We start from the raw sequence: 20,361 nt of genomic DNA, 5'->3' as shown, positions 1-20,361 counted from the left end.
GAAGATAATGTTTTCATACAATACTACTCTTAAATTTTGCCACAAAAATATTTTGGAAACACAAAGAAACTATTTGTTGTTCTCAAAGAGCAACAGTTGTCTCCTTAAATTGTCCTCAGAACAGAAATCTTATGTTTCAAAAGCTGATTGTCTAAATCAATAGAAATTGTACATCACCTTTTAATTATGATTTTTGTTCCTTTTCTAGACTTGTGGGAGATGTACTGCTCTGCACAGGTTTCCTTTCATACTGTGGACCTTTTAATCAAAACTTCAGGAAGCTTTTGCTTAAAGATTTATGGGAAGCAGAGATGAGAGCCCATAAAATCCCCTTTTCTGAAAACTTGAACCTGATTTCTATGTTGGTAGATCCACCAACAGTAAGTTCTTGGTGCTTGGTGGGTTTCATTTTAATTTCAATTAACATATTCTGTGAGTGTTAGTCAGCATTATCCTTGCTTAGAACAGAACTATAATCCCCAATATTGCTGTGTAGTGTAGTTCTGTGGTTTCCAAATGTTCTTGGCAATTTCTACTAAACATCTGAGTACTGAGCAATGTTTAGATAGATAAACAAATTATATATTATGACAAGTGACATATACAATTAGACAATTGCCAGTAAGAGTGCATTTTCAAGTATCTTATTTTGAGAACCCATTACCACAGCTATAGATCACATATCTACTAAAACAGTGGGTTTGGTTGTTAGCTTTTGGTTCTGTCAATATTATCTGGGTCTGGTTTTCAAAAATAAATTTCACATCAAAGAGAACATTTAAAAAAGAATGCATAAAGTCTTTTCATTCAATGTGAATGTATGAAAAACCAAACAGAGGACAATGCCAGAATCTTCAAGTTTCCTTCAGTAAATATTAAGCCCCATTAAGGTTTTCTCTTAATTGATCCCAATGTTTAATTTGGCTGTCAAGCTGCCTTTTGACTTTCTTACACTTTTAAAATGTATTTTTTATCATTCTATATAGTTAAAAACATCAATAAAAATAAAATCCTGGAAGAATTTTTCCATCCGCATTAACCACTTTCCAGCAGGTTCAGATATGCTTCTGCTTTGGCTTGATGTCCCCATTATTACAATCACAATTGAAGGATAATTCCAGTGAGATTTTATTCCAAACTACTATTTTTTTTTTTTTTTTATTCTTCAGATTAGTGAGTGGAATCTTCAAGGACTGCCTGGAGATGATCTCTCAATTCAGAATGGTATCATTGTCACTAAGGCAGCTAGGTACCCCCTTTTGGTAGACCCACAAACTCAAGGAAAATCATGGATTAAAAAGAAAGAACAGGATAATGAATTACAGGTGAACAGTGTTTTAAAAGAATAACGTATTATATTCCTTCAAACATTATTGCTTTAGGGTGTGTCTGCATTTGAATTAGTGTAACTCTCATACACATATATCTGACATAACTTTAACTTGTACGGAGATTGACAATGACGTAGATGCATCAGCAGGGAACTTGACAAGAGCTTAAATCCCATTCAAGGACTTAGAAAAGATTATATGATAAGTAAATACAGATATGAAATCTAGCAAGAAGTATGAAAGAGAAGGAGGTAGCCTTGTGTTCAAAATTGGTATGTTCCCTATACAGAGGGCAAAGTGGTGAAAGGTATAGCAAAAGAGTATAATATGAAATTATTAAATGGGAGTAAATTGGGCAACTATTAGTAAGATGACAGACAAAGGCAGGATAACGTACAGCTTTAAAAATGTAGGCAAAGTACTTAAACTGATGCAGTCCAGAATTTAGAACCTGAGATGGAATTCATACATGAAGTTACTGCTACAAAAGTAAATTGAGGACAACAGTTGAAACCAAACCCAAGACAAACGTGTCTATCCTAATATTACTGCAATTTTAATAGCTCTTTCATAGCTTAAGCCAATAGGGTTAAATGTCTGCTCATGAAATACAATACAAAGACTTTCATGTGTCACCTGTAGTTTGCATCACAAATGAATTTTTCACAAACAAAGTAGCATGGGAAAAGGAACCTGCATTTTAAAACCCTTAACCTGAATGTTGCAAAATCTCACATGTCCTCCTGAATCTCAATAAATTTTGAGGGTTTTAGGATCTCTAGATTTTGAAGATTTTAAGTCTTGGAGTAAAGTGAATGTGAAGCCTTTGATTATCATTCTATCATTAATAAAGCAAACTGTCAGAACCACAGAAAAGTTGAGGTTGGAAGGGATCTCTGAAGATATTCTAGGCCAGCCTCCCTGCTCAGAGCAGGATCTACTAAAGCAGGTTGCCCAGGACTGTGTTCAGTCGGGTTTTGAATACCTCCAATGATAGAGACTTCACCATCTCTCTGGGCAACCTGTTTTAGTGTTCAACCACCTTCACAATAAGTTTTGTTTTGTTTTGTTTTGTTTTTTCATCCTTGTGTTTAATTGGAATTACCTATATTTCAATCTGTGCCCATTGCATCTAGTCCTGTTACTGTGTGCCACTAGGAGTCTGTCTCCCTCTTTTTCATTCTCACCCACCAGGTATTTATATACATAGGTAAATACCCTTGTGAGCATTCTTGAGGCTAAATAATCTCAGCTCTCTCACCTTTCCTCATATGTCAAGTGCTCCAATCCCTTAATAATCTTAGTGGTCCTTTGCTGGACTCACTTCACTGTCTCTCTTATACTGGGGAGCCCAGAACTAGACAGAGGACTCCAGATATGTGTCTGCAGTACTGAGCAGAGGGGAATGATCGCCTTCCTCAACCTGCTGGTAATGTTTTTTCTAATGCAGCCCAGAACGCTGTTGGCCTTTGCTGCAAAGGCAGATTGCTGGCTCATGCTCAAATTGTTGACCACCAGGACACCAATGTCCTTTTCTGCAAAGCTGTTTTCCAGTAGAATGTCCCTATTTCATACCTGTAGAGAAAATCTTGAAAATAATGTGAGAACTCTGTGAAAGTCAAAATCTAGGAAGCAATACAGAGTTAGTGTTTTATTATTTATTCATATCTTTTAATGATTTCATATATTTTGAATCCCATTTCCTGGTATTTCAAACATCTGAGTTCATAATATTGTAACAGCAATTCATCTGTTAGACTGAATTCAGGTTTCCAGAAAGAATTTCTCAATACTTCAAAGCTAAAATTAGAAAATCTAGTCCTCGAGACATAGAACAGAAAACTAAAAGTTAGGCATCTCTGATTTCAAAAATATATGTAACATCTTCAATTCCCAATAAGCTGTACCAGTTTTACCTGGTACATTATTACTCTCAAAATGAAGTTTTGCAGGTTGCATTACAGCCAATCTTTTAATTCACCTTTTATGGTACTTTTCATTGTATACACAAGAAGTATTTCTGCATAAATTGCTGCATGGTCAACGTTTATTACTTTCTTTAAAATGCAACTAACAAAAACAATGAAAAACTTTCATGGTTAGGTCTGTGGTTTTCATGTAAGACTTTGAAGAGATGTTTTTGTCCTTACATAAATTTGCAATTTACTTTTTGAGGTAACAACTTTGAATGACAAGTATTTCCGTACACACCTAGAAGATAGTCTTTCACTGGGACGATCACTCGTGATTGAAGATATAGGTGAAGAGTTGGATCCAGTCCTTGATAATATATTGGAAAAGAATTTCATTAAATCTGGAACTTCTTTTAAGGTTAGTAATCAAACAAAAGACCTGGAATAAGTAGTTAGCTTTGTGATGAATGATATTTTACCCTTTTATTCCAAACCTCTGCTGAATCAGGTAAGCTTTGTATTCAGTAGGGTAGCGTGAAGAACCAAACTGAACTAATAAAATAGAGCAGACAGAGCCTCAGCTGAGTTCATGAGTTTTAAATTTAACTACTGAAGTTACTACTGAAGATTCCAAACTGGGACCAGTTATGTTTATCCCATTGAATGCTTACAATACTTTCTATTGATTTTCAAGCAATTTCATTTTACACCCTTTAACAGAATTAATAGAATTGAAAAGATCTCTCTTTGTGGGTCTCTCGTGTGGAGTGCTGATTATAGCAACTGCAGAATCTTTAATCTGGAATAGAACTGTTTTCTAATGGAACAAGCCAAAAAGCACAAAGTTTTATTAATAATATTAAGTATATTGCCAACTTTGAAAAACTGAGTCTTTCTGACCTTCATTAGAAAAAGAAATCACTCCCAAATTTTAAAAACAACCCCCCTTGAAACATCCTGAAATAAAATGACTGCACATTCTGTATATTTCCGTATGTATTTTTCTCAAATAATCTTAATTAACTGGCTGGGATATGAGAGGAAAAGGTAGACCAGATTGTTGATGATAATGAAAATAAAATGATTGCTATTTTTTGTGGAGTACTTGTACTTTGAATGTCAGAGCAAACAATATGCTTAAGGGAGTGGTTTGGTCCTACTCCTTCTTAAGCCAGGTATTTGAAGTAATCTTGGAGGGTCATACACAGTGATCAGATTTCTTTGTGCACATGCAGCCTTCAAGTTAGACTGCTGATTTTGTGTATCTTAACTTCTGTGAAAAACTCTGTGGAAAACTCTGAATAACTTTATAGTTCCTTTAGAAAGGTTCTTTAAGATCTGCTTAGTCTTAATAAATATAGAATTAATTTCCAATAATTTATGTTCCATTGTTGGATCAAATAATTTCTTTTTTTCTCTGAACACAAGAGAACAATGATTTCTCCAAAGGTCAGTAGTTTCTACCATCTTCATTTGAGGTGTGATTAGGACAAAACCTGAACCAAATGGTTGTGAAACCATTAATTTGAACCCACAGTGAAAGTAATCTTTCTATTTACCTGGAGGGGAAAGCTACTTTTATAATGTACCCTAACTGCTACCTTTGGTAACCAATTGTTATTTTCATGACAAATTTAAATTGTGAAATAAACTTCTCTCTCTGGTATTTCAAATAATGTAATATTTTTTCTGGTCAATATTATTGAGTCGAATAAAGCTCATTTTCCTCTGCATAATATTATTCTAACTTACTCCACAGGTGAAAGTTGGTGATAAGGAAGTAGATGTTATGAGTTCATTTAGACTCTACATTACTACAAAGCTAGCCAATCCTGCTTTCACACCTGAAATTAATGCAAAAACATCAATTATTGATTTTACTGTTACAATGAAAGGACTTGAGAATCAGTTACTGAGAAGAGTAATTCTTACTGAAAAACAGGTAAACTGACAGTACTCACAAACCATAGTGATGCTTAATTTTTTTTTTTTTAATTTAACTGTTTTTAGTATGTAGGGAAAAAGAAATGTTCAGATGGAAAAAAGACATCAGCCATTTTCTAAAATTTTATTCAGATTCAGTATAGAAATTTTCAAATAACAAAAATACACCTGGAGGATCTTCTATATATGGCTGTCAGTATGACACAAACAATTAAGCACAAGCATTTGGCATTGATAAGATACTTCATAAGATACTGAATAAACACTGCTCAAAAAAAAGGGGGATGCTATAAAACCACATTTTAGATACCTGAAAAAAGTAAAATGCACATTTCATGAACTTGAAAAATCAGCAGCTGAATTTTAAATATGACTCATATTTGCAGTCTGGAAAGTGTCATGCCATTTTCTTATTTTTTTAATAACAGGAACTAGAGGCAGAACGAATTCAGCTCATGGAAGATGTAACTTTTAATAAGAGGAAGATGAAAGAACTGGAAGACAATCTTCTGTACAAACTAAGTGCAACTAGAGGTTCTGTATCAAAGTGTAAAAGAACCAGGATTAAGCAGATAAGGCACATTAAGCTGATTCACATTAGAACCTTTCCTTACAGAAATTGATTTATACATCCAAGATACAATAAGACAACGTAAAATGGTAGAAATTTGAAGTATGGTGATTTACTGGTGTACAAGAAATTTGGTACTACAGCATGCCACTATATACAACCCTAGACACTAAGTATTTTTAACACCTGAACAAGTTTTGTGAAACAAATCAATTTCTTAAGAGCTTTCTGCCCCTCAAATGAGATAAGGTATCTGATCATGGGCAAATCCTTAACCCATTGAAAATGCAAAGTAAAGTGGGCTAGCTTAAATGTTGTGGAAAGTCTTTTGCCTGCACATGATCAATTACTGTCTCTTTGGTAGAAAAAGAAGGTGGTAACTTCCAGAAAATCGATCAGTGAGTACTTGAGATGCATGAATACCGTTGCGTGACCACTGCCTTTAGGACCCTAAGTCTTTTTAACTTTGAGCATACCAATCAACAGACTTCAAAATAATTGAAATACTGTGTATGCTGAAGTACTGTATAATTGAAGTACTATGTATGTTATGAGCATAAGAAAGCTAACTTCTTTAGTACATGCTGCAAAGCTGTTGGTACAGATATATTCATATTGATATAGGTTGAATGCATTTTTTAGCATGTTGATTATAAAAATATTTTTTAGTGTTCATATCCTGTTTGGTCTCCATTTTAAAAGCTTTCTGCAATTCAGTAAATCATTTCCATTTGTTATAAATAATTCCTGTAATTTGGCCTTTCAATTTTCACATATATGAAATGAAAAAATTTTTATTAAAATGTCCTAAACATCCAATATTTTACTTTTTAGGTTCACTAGTAGATGATGAATCCTTGATTGGTGTTCTGCAAACAACTAAGCAAACAGCTGCTGAAGTAGCTGAAAAGTTGTCTGTAGCAGCAGAAACTGAAGTGAAGATTAACACTGCTCAGGAGGAATATCGACCTGCTGCTACACGTGGAAGCATTCTTTATTTTCTTATTACAGAAATGAGCATGGTCAATAATATGTATCAAACTTCACTGGCTCAGTTCTTGAAGTTATTTGATCAATCCATGGCCAAGTAGGAAGACACGGATTTTTCTGCTATTCAGATGTTTCTCTTTCCAATGTATTTGCTGTTATTAACATGCTTTCTTTGTGCTTTGTTTTCATGATTCAGATCTAAGAAGTCTCCTTTACCTCAGAAAAGAATTTCAAATATTATTGAGTATCTTACGTTTGAAACTTACTCATATTCTGTTAGAGGCTTGTATGAAAACCACAAATTCCTCTTTACCCTCCTCCTGACATTAAAAATTGATCTCGAGAGAGGACATGTGAAAAGCAGAGAGTTCCACGCGCTCATAAGAGGTAAGTTTAAAAAATTGTCTTATATGTAGAGCTAATTTCAAGTTTTTAAACTTTTATATGGTTTCAAAGTATGATTTTTTTGGCTGTGTGCTTTCTACCATGCAGTTCTGTGGGAGCTGCCTCTGTCCTTATCCTTGCTGTGGTCCAGTGAAGTTAGATGCAGTTCTCCATCACAGTTGTACCTCTGCCGTTTACCCAGGCTGTGTTCTATCCTGAGATCAAGACGATAGTTCTGCTTCTCTCCATCAATTGGTTTAATAATTGTATATTTTTGTATTATATTTGTATCCTTATTTTTATAAATTAGGTGACTTTTGCTCCTTTGCGTCTCTGCTTTGATGGAGCTGAATAAACCTATCTTCTGAGTTGCCAGAACAACTCCACATAAAGTCCAGGAGGTGCTACAAACACTCTTTTACCAGTTTCAGCTTGAGCGTTCTCTGACTCTTGCCAACCAGCTAATGCTGACTTTTAGAGAACATAACGCGTTTCTGTGGCCCAGCTGGTGAGGTCTGCCTCCTCTGTACTCTGTGAATTTGTGCCTCTGCTGAAAAATGTGATCAGGGTTGCTTATGTGGGGGTCCATATAAAACCTGTTTGAATTTTACAGTGTTCAAATGAATCTTGCAAAGGTCTAATGTCAAAGTAGTGAACCTAGATTTGAAGATCATTATCTGTCTTTAATGAATAAAATAGGTAGGAATCAAGATTAAATTCACTTTCTGTTTTGCTTTCCAGTTTGTTGTAATGGTTTTACCCTTTGAGAATGGTATCCAGCTACCAATTTACCACTGATGTCAGGCAGGGCAACCTTGGAAATGCTTTCAAAATGAACTGTCTGCTTTAAAGCATTAGACAAGGAACCATATTTCTTGGCTTCTCAGCTCATGGATTCTTGTTTTGCCAGAGGAAAATATACCTTGGGCATCTGAAGCAGAAGGTGGTCACTTACCTCTTTTTAAGTGATGAGATTCTGTAATAAAATACAGGAGTACTTTTAGCAATTTTTGTCTAGAACATATGATTGCAGTTTCCTGTCTAGCTTTACCACAGCTGATTTGATATCAAGAAATTCTTCTGGTGTATAAAATGACACTGAGAAATTCTTCTGGTGTTTAAAATGACTACAGAGTAACAATAGATTTTCTGTAATTATTCACATGACATTAAATCAGATTGGGAAGTGGGCAGATGCCTAGCCAAATTGTCCTAGACTCAGGTATCTTCTGCAATGAATGAATTGTTCAATTTTCTTCCTTGGATGAGCAGTTCTTGGTGCAAAATGAATGTCATGTTGCCAAACATCATCGGGCAGCTGAAGAAAGTATTTATTTGAGAAATAAATCTCTCTTCCTCCTCTTCCCATTTCTTTTCCAGGAGAGCTTTCATGGCTTATTATCAGCCATATTATCAGGGGATGTCTCAGTGAAACAAGCATTGCTATTTGAAATGAAAAAGTCTCTAGAACTCATCATTCAGATAATCTCAGGAGATTATCGTCTCTAAATCTTTCCTTCTGCTAAAGTACATATATTGAATTTTATTCTATTTACTGTATTGCATTAAAGCCGAACGCTACACCTTTCCTGAATATTTTAAGGCTATAGCTTGAAGGTAACCTTAAGTCAGCAAAACAGAGAAAGCAGGTCCCCAAATTACAGGAAAATAGCCTCCCATGATGGTGGCATAGAATTTTTATTAAAACTGTAGACAGAAAGAAAATCCAAAAGATATGGGAAAATCTAAGGACTTCATTGACAATTTTGTAGGTATCTTGACACTTAGGTAGGCTGTGTCCTTTACCAGTAGAAAGTGGGGTACTGGCACAAGTGAAGAATATGATCTTCTCTAGCAGAAAATATATTTTGCTAAGAAGCTTCATAAATATTAGAGAGCATGTTACAGAAGAATTGCAAAACATCCTTGGCTTTGTTGACTTAAATAAAAGCCAGAAATATTGCTAAGTATGCTATTTTGTGGACAATTAATGATTGCATCTTAAAATTAAGAAAAGTCTTTTTGGCTAAAGTGATTGTGATTCTCTCACAGAATTCAATAATTTGCAAAAATATTCCTGTTGGCCTATTGTATTAAATTTGCAAAAGATGTGATTCTGGAACAGGGTATAATTTTGTAATAATAATGCTAGTAACAGGTTACAGATCTGTGTAAACACTTTTTGTTATCCTCTCTTTGATTTCCATTATTTCAGTTTGCAGAGCCTAAGAGGAAGTTCTGGGATCCATACATGAATCCCAGGCAGTGATTTCAAACTGAGGTAAAGGGAAGGAGAAAAAGCACAGCAGTAGGAAAACTTTCTAATAAAAGCACATGAAGTAGCTTTACATTTTTGCATGACAAAACTTGGATTGTACATAGGAACTTCACATTCTTGAACAAGTTTGCCCTTTAATTGGCCCTTCAGTAGTTAAGGAAAATATTCAAATCATGTATTAATCGTATCCAATTCTGTTTCTTGATTATATCTAGCTGTATCCATATGTGGAGGAAAGCACTGCACAAATTTTTCTAGATATTGGAACTTTTCACATATGCCTATGAATGGCAAAATGAAAACTAATAAAAGGAAAGACTCTTTCAGGCATTGCATATTTAACTCATTAACATAACAAATTACTAACCATAAGAACTTAGCAGGATTTATCAAAAGATTAGGTATTTATATTAATAGCAAGAATATCAAGTATTACAAAGAGAAACACATTGTTTACACTTTTGTAATTCTCATTCTTCATTGAATAAGTCTGCCTCAAAAAATTAGGGTTTAAAAATTTCCCCAAAAGCAAAAACTTCCCTAAGATCTGTTTACTGCCCAATCATTGAAACTTTTACTTTCTTTTGATGTTAATTGTTCCCATTGGCATACTAATGTCCAGATTCAGCAAGGTGATTCTTGTGTTTCTGCTTAAGGATATTCAGGTAGCTGGGGAAGTATTTAGTCTTTCCAAATCATGTTTATTCTTTTAAAAGAAGCAGAGCTGCTGTTTCCTGAAAATCATCACTGACAATATAAATAGAATTCTTGCATCCTGGAAGCCTGCAGGAAAACATCTCAAAGAATCAAATCTTTCCCTGTAAAGTCTGTAATGCAAGCAGAACAGACTTCAGGAAATTCAGAAAGAATTTATTGCATTATACCATTTGCAGCACCATAAAATCTTTCCTACACTGTGTCAGAACTTTAAAGTAAGTCTTAGTCCTTTAGCTGCATCAAAAATATTCTATATAATGTCTTCCCTATAATTTCTTAAATAACAGAATTTGTATTAAGAAATTAGTATTCTAATCTCCTTTTCACTCCAATAAGTTGGTCTTCTGTTCTTTTCCTTCTTGCTTTTATGATTCATTTTCTCTACATGCCATTCATGCAGAATTTGAGGATGAGATGGGTGAAGAATAAGAAAAAAAGATTTCTGTGTTAAAACCTCTTGATCATCTATGGAATAATTAGACACAGTTTGTAAAAGTATTAATATATTGATTGAAAAGGAACTACATATATGTATGTATGTAGTTTTTCATAAGCATGTATGTATAACTTGGAAGTATTGAAATAATTACAGCTTGTATATATAGGCTATGTACAGACACACATACGTGCTCACATACATATAAGTGCTTAAAAATAATAGTTATTATTCCAAGGTGATTTTTTAGTTTGTTTGTAACAAGTTGGTGAAATTCATTATACCGGTGACCTAAATGAATAAATGATCTTAGCTCTGGAGACCACTGGAATAACACCCTCTAGTTTTCCCAAGAAGTGACATTAATTAATTTGTGGAGGACTGGGGAAGAGGCAGCTACAAGAAGAAAATTGTGATAAAAAGTTAATTATGATAAAAAGTTAAAAGTTAATCTGTTTGAAATTGGATTGCAGTCTTATCCCAGAGCTGTTCCTTTGTATTTTCTCTTCAATTGCATATCAGAGGATGTGAAACGTGTATTATCCACTGGCTATCTGGGCTTATATATGCTATTTAAAATGATTTGTGCTTGTTAGGCTGGTCTAGCCTAATTCCATCAGTCCAGAATTTCTTTCTTCTCTTGTTGTGTTTGGGGCTTTTTTCCAATGATCCCAGGAGATTCCTTTGATAATATGTGTAACATTCTTAGATATTATAACGATGTATTTCATTAGAGAAGAGGTGGAAGTTTGCAGTTGAGAAAATAAGACTTTCTTTTCAGTTTCTTTTCTTTTTAGGAATAGCGGGATAAAATCTAGACTGTCTAAGGGAAGGTCTTCAGAAGAATATTTTTATCTTTCAGATATATATGAAATGATCTTTACTGTATTATCAGCACAGATGAAAAGGAAAAAAGATTATTAAAGAATTTCCCATACTTCAAATATAATCAGTATCATTGTATAAACTTATAACAACAAACTATATGGAGCACAAGATCTAAGATGAGAGGCTGAGAGAACTGGGCTTATCCAGCTTGGAGAACAGAAGGCTTAGGGGAGACCCAATAGTAGCCTTCCAACACCTATGAGAAGGCCATTAAGAAGACAGAGCCTGTCTCTTCACAGTGGTGCACAGTAGGAAGATGAGAGACAACAGAAATAAACTGAAAAAAAAGAGAGGTTCAGAGTGGGTGTAAGGGGAATTTTTTTCATTATGAGGACAGCCAAACATTAGAACACATTGTCTAGAAATGTTGCACAGTCTCCATCGTTGGAGGTTTTCAAGGCCAGACAGAACGAAGACCTGATTTTATCTCATAGCTGACCCTGCTTTGAGCAGGTTGGACTAGAGACCTCCTGAGGTCCCTTCCAGACTAAATTACCCTATGATCTTATGACATAAATGCTAAATACACAAGAGTGCAATTAGTACCCCAGTGAAAATTACATGGCCCGGAAAACATAATTTAAAAAGAAATGTCCAATATATGTTGACCCCTGGAATGTCATGTGTATTTCATCAGAATGTTTTTATCTACAGGAGGTGCAGCACTGGATTTACAGGCTTGCCCACCCAAACCTTTCCGCTGGATTCTTGACATGATGTGGCTAAACTTAGTGGAATTGAGCAAAATTCCACAGTTTGCAGAAATTTTGAATCAGGTGATATCTACTAATTATCTTTTTAATGTTAATGACCAGTTTCCCAATCATAATTGTGCTCCCATATTTTACATTTAGAATGCAAAAGAGATGTAGTTCAGAACAAGGCCAGAGAGAATACAGAACAAAAGCATAGAAATGAACAGTTAGGTAGCATGAATGGGGATATATTTATTTGCTCTACTGGGGTATATTTATTTGCTCTACTTTTTTTTTATCTGCTTTATTGTATTTTGTATTATGGTCTTTGAGGTAGAAAGAGAAGAGAACAGGAGCAAAGAACTAGTAAAAAAGGAAGCCAGTGAAAGAGAGACACAAATAAGGAGAAAGGATAAAAAAGTAGAAGTATCAAAAAGGCTTAGAAAGTTCATCTATGAGTGTCAGGTTTTAAGTTACAATGTTTTATGTCTTGAGTCTGATAGACTTTTACAAATAAATTGTTTCCTGCTTGTTTTTAAAGACCCATTTCCATTCCAAGGCTAACGTGTTATTCAGATATGATGAGCTAGCTGTAAAAATACTGTTTATTTTATTAAAACATACATGAACTTCTATGCACATAAGCTTGTGACATGTTTATAAATTATTTTCTTTACTTTGGTAAATTTATCTTTTTTTAGTGTAGTTAAACCACTCCCTAAGTTTTTCTCTCTCTGTACCTCCTAAGGACTCCTTGTTAATCAGGCTGATAGCCAGGTCACTAAGTTGTTGCTGTTACAGCATTGGTCAGCCAAGTCCATTTTGTGACAGGCCCTGAAGGGTAACAGAGATTTTATCTAAATGGTGTACCTGGAAATGGTCCTGGCTGTTTCCCAACTCTGTATCAAGGCAAAATCTGGATACATACCAGCCAGGTTTTGGTTTCTGGAGGTATCAAAACAGGATATTGAGTTAGGAGAAAGTTGGAGGAATTCTAGTTAGGCCTTCCCTCTGGGTTGTTAGGGTGCCAGAACCCAAAATGCATGCCACTGCACACGTGCTAACGTTATTTAAATTTATCTATGGGGTTATGAGTTATGTAATTTCCTGTTAATTTGTAGATTGTAATGGTTCTGTTATAGGACTTTTCTAGAATTGGTGCAAATAAAATTTTAGACTCCAAAATACTTAGACAACCATGTTACCCCAAAAGGCTCTTTTTTAACTAATCTTTTAGCACTGACTTAAAATTGCCATATATTTGGAAGTTGACAAGTGACAATTAGGTGATTTTAGTAATAGATAGAGATGGAATCTGGGACGGTGCAAACTAAGATATAAATAAAAAATGCAAATATGGAAATAACATCTTTTTAATACTTATTTGAATCCATTAGATGTGCTGTTCTATTTGGCTCATGATATTAAATACAACTGTATCATTATTCATTTAGATACAAACAGAAAATGATTTAAAGTAAGGAAAAAAAAAAAGCTTGAAAATGGTATGCCCAGTTCTCAAGAGGTTGCTTGTGATTTTCTTTTTTTCTTGCCAGTTACAAATGTTTTTCTTCTCTAAAAATTAACTCCTCCAGTCCCAGATGCCTCACTTAATTTAACAAAGACATATTCCTCTTTAAATATTTAGATGATCCTGTTCCTTTTTCCACTGTTACTACTTCCAGCTGTGGTTGAGTGAGAGATGGTAAAAAGAAATATGTAATCAAAGCTTAATGATTTTACTGAGTCAACTAAAGTCCCTTTAGCTCAGTAACCTATCTCTGGCTGTGGCCTAGCTTTGAGAAGCTACCTCCTCTGAATGCTCTCCTAGCATGTGCTCAGGTTGCTGTCAGTTAATGTAGAACTGAGCTATTTGCTTATAAAGCAATTTTTTTTTCTCAGACTTGGATTATAGTTCAGAAGGGGACATTTGGTGTTTATGAATCAATCTGAATGAGTTTCATTATAGGAAATATGTGGTTGGAAGAGGTCCCTGTGTGTTTGTTTCTCACTGCTCTCCCAGTCCATGCTTCATGTAGGTTGTTCTGGAACTACTTCTATTTGAAACCAAGTCAGTCAACTAGACAGAGCTCCTTGGTTTATAATAGGCATATAGAACTGTATTTCAGAACAGATGGTATCAGTGTGCTCCTTGTTCTCTTTCCAGTGATCTGAGAATATTGTGGTAGCTGACTCTTCTCAGTCACTGCATTAAAAGCTCAACTGCATAGCAATTTTCACTATGTTCTGTCCACCAGTATCCCTTGTCCTATTAGGTCATGGGCTCTAAGAGGTGCCTAAAAAACAATCACATTTGTGGTCAGATTTATTCTTTCTCAAGTTAAAAGCTTACTAGAGTCTGTTATTTTTAATTTGTCATTCTTTGGCTGGCTGGACTGTACTGGGACAGATTTTTCCTGTTCCTCTTAGTACTTTCTGATTAGAAGGAATAAATGAATCACAGTATGTTTCTCTCATAGTATAGAATCCTTCTGCTAGTTATTGATTTTTCTTCAGTAGCTGCATGTGTTTGGGAGGGGAATCCGTGGATAACTGATTAGCTGAAGAGCCTGCACATTAATACTAAAATTTCTATTTGTAATATCTTAATAGCAATTCACATGGCATATGTCTTAAATGTTACAGACTTTTAATGTTAATTGTAATATATTCTAATATAATAATAGACTCTCATTAAAATATACATTTACAAAGGATTTTGCTACAGCTGAAATATATGTGCACTAATGTAATAAATTTAGATAGCCCGTAATGAAAAGGGATGGAAAAGCTGGTTTGATACAGATGCTCCCGAGGAAGAAATTATACCTGATGGATATAATGATTCACTTGATACCTTTCGCAAGCTTTTACTCATCAGGTGAGCATCTTCAGAAATTGAGAAATGCATATATATGGTTGCATCACGTCTCAATCTATCAGTATGCTATTATCATAATAGCGTAATTTTTATTAATCTCTGGGTGACATGAAATTATTATTTAATTCACTCACATGAAATACCATAGAATCATAGAATGGCTTGGATTGGAAGGGAGCTTAAAGATCATCTAGTTCCAACCCCCCTGCCATGGGCAGGGACACCTTCCACTAGACCAGGTTGTTCAAAGCCCCATCCAACCTGGCCTTGAACACTTCCAGGGATGGGGCATTCACAGCTTCTCTGGGCAACCTGTTCCAGTGCGTCACCACCCTCATGGTGAAGAATTTCTTCCTTATATCTAATCTAAATCTACCCTCTTTCAGTTTAAAGCCATTACCCCTTGTCCTATCACTACATGCCCTTGTAAAAAGTCCCTCTCCAGCTTTCTTGTAGGCCCCCTTCAGGTACTGGAAGGCTGTTTATAAGGTCTCCCCAGAGCCTTCTCTTCTCCAGGCTGAACAACCCCAACTCTCTCAGCCTGTCTTCATAGGAAAGGTGCTCCAGCCTTCCTCTGGACTCACTCCAACAGGTCCATGTCCTTCTTATGTTGGGGACCCCAGAGCTGGATTCAGCACTCCAGGTGGGGTCTCACGAGAGTGGAGTAGAGGGGCAGAATCACCTCCCTTGACCTGCTGGCCACACTTCTTTTGATGCAGCCCAGGATGTTTGGCTTTTTGGGCTGTGAGTGCACATTGCCGGGTCATGTTAAGCTTCTCATCAACCAGCACCCCCAAGTCCTTCTCCTCAGGGCTGCTCTCAATCCATTCTTTTCCCAGCCTGTATTTGTGCTTGGGATTGCCCCAGCCCATGTGCAGGACCTTGCACTTGGCCTTATTGAACTTCATGAGGTTCACACAGGCCCACATCTCCAGCCTGTTGAGGTCCCTCTGGATGGCAACCCTTCCCCTCCAGCATGTCAACTGCACCACACAGCTTGGTGTCGTTGGCAAACTTGCTGAGGTTGCACTCAATGCCACTGTCTGTGTCACCAACAAAGATGTTAAACAGCGCCAGTGCCAATACTGACCCCTGAGGAACGCCACTTGTCCCTGATCTCCACTTGGACATTGAGCCATTGACCCCAACTCTTTGAGTGTGACCATCCAGCCAATTCCTTATCCATGGAGTGGTCCATCCATCAAATCCATGTCTCTCCAATTTAGAGACAAGGATGTCGTGCGGGACAGTGTCAAATGCTTTGCACAAGTCCAGGTAGATGATGTCACTGCTTTTCCCTTATCCACCAATGCTGTAACCCTGTTGTAGAAGGCTACCAAATTTGTCAGGCATGATTTGCACTTAGTGAAGCCATGTTAGCTATGATTTAATTCACTCACTTTGGATCTATCCTCTGAAGAGTCTAACAATGTTCTTTCTAGAAATAAATTTTTTATAGCTTTGCTTTTATGTCATGACAAATGGAAACTGGGAACCACATTGCAGCCTTCTCCAAAAAAACACTGAAAAAGTAGAATAATTCAGATAGTTTTCATTTTTTTTTTTTCATTTCTTTTAAAATTAACTATTTTAAATAACTTTAAGTAATTAAAAAAAAGAGATTTGTGAAAATGCAAAACAGGTATTCAAAAGCCCAATGATAAGTGTGCTGTAAATGATTTTATTGCATCAGCTAAGATCTCTGTGGTAGGACTTGGGATAGAATGGAGTTCCCCAAAGCAGCATTCAGCTGCCTTATGCATGAGATCATATCTTCCTGTGTTCATTGTATACTTTCAAAGTGCTACAACAAATGAATCAGAGACACTACAAAAAAACAACATTCATTACTAGACCGTGATTTATCTTTGGAGTGGATTCAACCTGTGCAGTAAAAAAGGCCAGAATCTGATGGAAGAAGTACTACATTGTTCTATGGTATACACCCTGAAGGGGGAGGGGGAGCATCTAAGTCCTAAGCCTTTAAATAACAAGCCTATAACAAGCCTATAAATTGAAGCTTTTATCCAAAAGTAGTTGTTTGGGTTTTTTTCCCTTGGGAAAAATAAAGACTCATCCCCAACACAAATGCAATCCAGCGCAAAAGAGTTAAGTCTGTACCCTAAGAGAGTAACAGACCCAATGAAACATCTGCAGAATTTTACTAAAGGGCAAAAACAATCTTATATTTCCCTACTTGAGTCCTCAGATACAAAAGTTTTCTTTAAAATGAAGAATTTCCCAACCTGATGAAGGTACCCAGAACAGAAAATTCCAGTGCAAATAGTTTTCTTAAGGCAAAATTGTAAGCAACTGAAAAGTATTGAACAGTTCTAAGTAGAAGAAAGACTACTAGCACTGTCTATCTGTAAAGACAAACCTACAAACATATATATGAATGTGCGTGTGTATATATATATATATATGCACATATTATGAAGCAAAAATCCCTATTTGGTAAAAACAGAATTTCTAATTTAAGTCTGGTCTTTGGAACAGGAAGAGGCATTGAATTTGTATCTTGGTATATATTCTTATTTCTAGGTCTTGGTGTCCAGACCGAACACTTTCCCAAGCCAGGAAATATATTGCAAATTCCTTGGATGAGAAATATACAGAACCAGTCATTTTGAATTTAGAAAAAACTTGGGAGGAAAGTGACACACGAACACCTCTCATCTGTTTCTTGTCTATGGGATCTGACCCAACTATTCAGATTGATTCCTTGGCTAGGAAGCTTAAATTAGGTATGAAGTAATTATTCCTTGTCATGTGTTAAGATACAGAAGGGTAATGTAAGTAATTTCAGAGATTTTTTTTTTTTCTGAAAAGTATTTCTTAAATTCTGTTGCACTATTGATTGTTCCTGAACCATCATCTCGGAGATAAAATAATATTTTAAAAAAAGATGGTATGGTGAGGATCATTCTGTATGCAGTTGAACAGTAATGTTTCCAATTCTTTTGTTATAAATTGTTATAAATTGTTATAAATTGATTATAAAAATATCATCACCTTCCCAGTGATGATATTTTTTAAATTTCTAACTATAAGACAATATTAATTTTTTTTTTAATTGTTATTCTGGCATGGTGACAATACTGTTTTCTCATTTTAACTCTTAACTGCAGGTAACAAAAATCAGCAATCTGCTTAAAAGATTACTTTGTAGCAAAAAATACCCACAAGATCTGCATTTGTATATTCTGGACTTTATGGTTATATTATATGGAAATTTTGAAAAATTGTGCATACAAACTTAGTTGGAAGTAGATATATATATTCATTATGTTAGTCACATTAAAATGTTCACAAATACAATTTTACAATTATGCATTGTGCTCATTTACGTGGCTTCATTGCCTACACTTCAAGAAAAATCTGGGTTCATATTTCAAATACTGTGGCTTACTTCATTAAAATTTGGCAATAGTCACATTAGTCACAGTCTTTCACTTCTACAAACACTGTAAATATTGTGCATGTATATTTTTATGTTATGTTACAAAGTTTCAGTGTTCAGAAAATTTGTGCATAGTAATATAATATGATGGCGAAGAGATTCTACTTTCATAAGTATTTATTTTTGTATAAAAATGTACTTAGTTGTGCTGTATATATATCACTTTTTTTTTGTACTGAATTTGAATTCTTACTTTTTCTGAAGAATGTAAGTTCATTAATCATATATTGTCAACTATGTTGCAGAATGTACTACCATCTCTATGGGTCAAGGACAAGAAGTTCAGGCACGCAAATTCATACAGATGTCAATGCAACAGGTGGGGAAAAGAACACTGCAATATAAGTTGTCTGCTTAAGCATTCTTTTACACCTCTTTTGCATGCAATCTTTAATATTTTGCATTTTCACCTTACTATCAGGCGTATCTCAGGGTAAAAATGTCTCCTTGAGTGCCTGAGCCTAAAAACATTCCACTGAGCAGCTTTTCAAAGGTAGCACATTACCTTCTTATCACTATGCTGTTATCTAAAGGTAAAAGGACATCGTGTCCTAGCTCTATCCTGCAGGACTTGCAGATCCCACCTCTTTATTGGAATTGTTTTTTTATTTTATTCTTTTTACCTCTGCTATGAGAGCTACCTAGAAGTTGCATAGTTTCTACTAGATAAAATGGCGAGTGCACACATAGCTTAAAGCTGTAGATGCAGAAGGATGTGCTGGCTCGTAATACTGCCTCACATTTTCTTCACATCTGTGCTAGTGAGAGGGCCTCTTGCTCACCGGCAATTGTTTTTGGTTCTTTGTTTCTTTAATTGCCAATCCTTTTGGCTTTGAGTCCCAGGATGTCTAAGAATTTCCAAACAATATTTAAGGACTTTTCCTTTAACTACTGTAGTGTATTTTGTTATGGCAGATGATATTCTCAAACAGTAAAAACATGAGAAGTCTAAGCAGCAGCTCCAGCAAGATGGTAATTGACACCTCAAATACAATATAAAAATTACAGCGTAAAGGTAGCACAATCTGGTCAGCTGGACACTTCAAAGAGTTGTGGACAGTGTTGCAAATGAAGATATACAGCCAGAGTTGCCTGTAAATTCAAAATATCAGGAATTAGTCTTATTCCAGTATTCTGAAGGACTAGAATATGTCTACTAATAGAGAGTAGAAGACTGCAAGAACTGTATTGATAACTGAAACATATTTTTCATCTGACCATAACCAACCGTTAGTCCTTACTATACCAGGAGTACAGCACTGCTTGTAATATTCACCTAAAGAAACCTGAACTGACTTGTGTTGGGTAAAAGCTTTGATTCGTATCGCATTACCTATTTGTTAACCAGTATATGCTTTAATACCTACAGTGGGAGTATTCATAAAAAGTTAAAGATGGATTCGTTATGAGATTTAAAACTTAACTCCTCACAATATATGACATCCATTAGATTCCCTGGGTCTCTGTCCTCACCCGTGAGAATTCTGGAAGGACAAATGGTGAAAATGAGATTGCAACACAGAACACCACCACTGTGCAAGAACAAATGTTCTTTTGAGACTGTTGCAGATTCATTATCAAGATTATTTCGCATTTCCATTTGAACTAAACAGTTCTTTTGTCACTTTATTCTCCAATGTTTCATCACAATGAGATGAGGAAATGCTTCTTTCTTTAGACTTCTGCAAAGTTCTGTCCTCTTAATCTGATAGACTGAAGTGCTTCAGAGCCTTTCCAGGATTTCCTGTCTTTCATGCAGAAAAAAGAAAAGTTCAGGCAGTATCAGTTCAGGGAATTCCAATTGTATTGCCTGCTATCTGTGAGATATCTTCATTTGAGGCAAAAAAAAAATCTCTTGCCAGATGATATT

General features: G+C 35.4%; 1 protein-coding gene across 1 annotated transcript in view; it reads left to right on the top strand.

Moving 5' to 3' along the window:
• Positions 1 to 20,361, top strand: part of DNAH8 (dynein axonemal heavy chain 8) — a gene marked incomplete at its 3' end in the record, with an annotated part of 145,633 nt that overhangs the window by 108,043 nt on the left and 17,229 nt on the right. The window contains exons 72-82 of the mRNA XM_082307343.1: positions 209 to 380; positions 1,170 to 1,325; positions 3,507 to 3,662; positions 5,004 to 5,186; positions 5,617 to 5,722; positions 6,594 to 6,846; positions 6,946 to 7,136; positions 12,107 to 12,228; positions 14,910 to 15,028; positions 17,573 to 17,775; positions 18,737 to 18,810. Of these exons, the coding sequence (XP_082163469.1) occupies positions 209 to 380; positions 1,170 to 1,325; positions 3,507 to 3,662; positions 5,004 to 5,186; positions 5,617 to 5,722; positions 6,594 to 6,846; positions 6,946 to 7,136; positions 12,107 to 12,228; positions 14,910 to 15,028; positions 17,573 to 17,775; positions 18,737 to 18,810 (1,735 nt within the window). The remainder of the gene's footprint in view (positions 1 to 208; positions 381 to 1,169; positions 1,326 to 3,506; positions 3,663 to 5,003; positions 5,187 to 5,616; positions 5,723 to 6,593; positions 6,847 to 6,945; positions 7,137 to 12,106; positions 12,229 to 14,909; positions 15,029 to 17,572; positions 17,776 to 18,736; positions 18,811 to 20,361) is intronic.

Source organism: Platalea leucorodia (assembly GCF_965183815.1).
Source record: "Platalea leucorodia genome assembly, chromosome: 3".
Taxonomy (NCBI): Eukaryota; Metazoa; Chordata; class Aves; order Pelecaniformes; family Threskiornithidae; genus Platalea; species Platalea leucorodia.
Note: the sequence above shows the minus strand (reverse complement) of the source record. Positions and strands in the feature narration are given on the sequence as shown.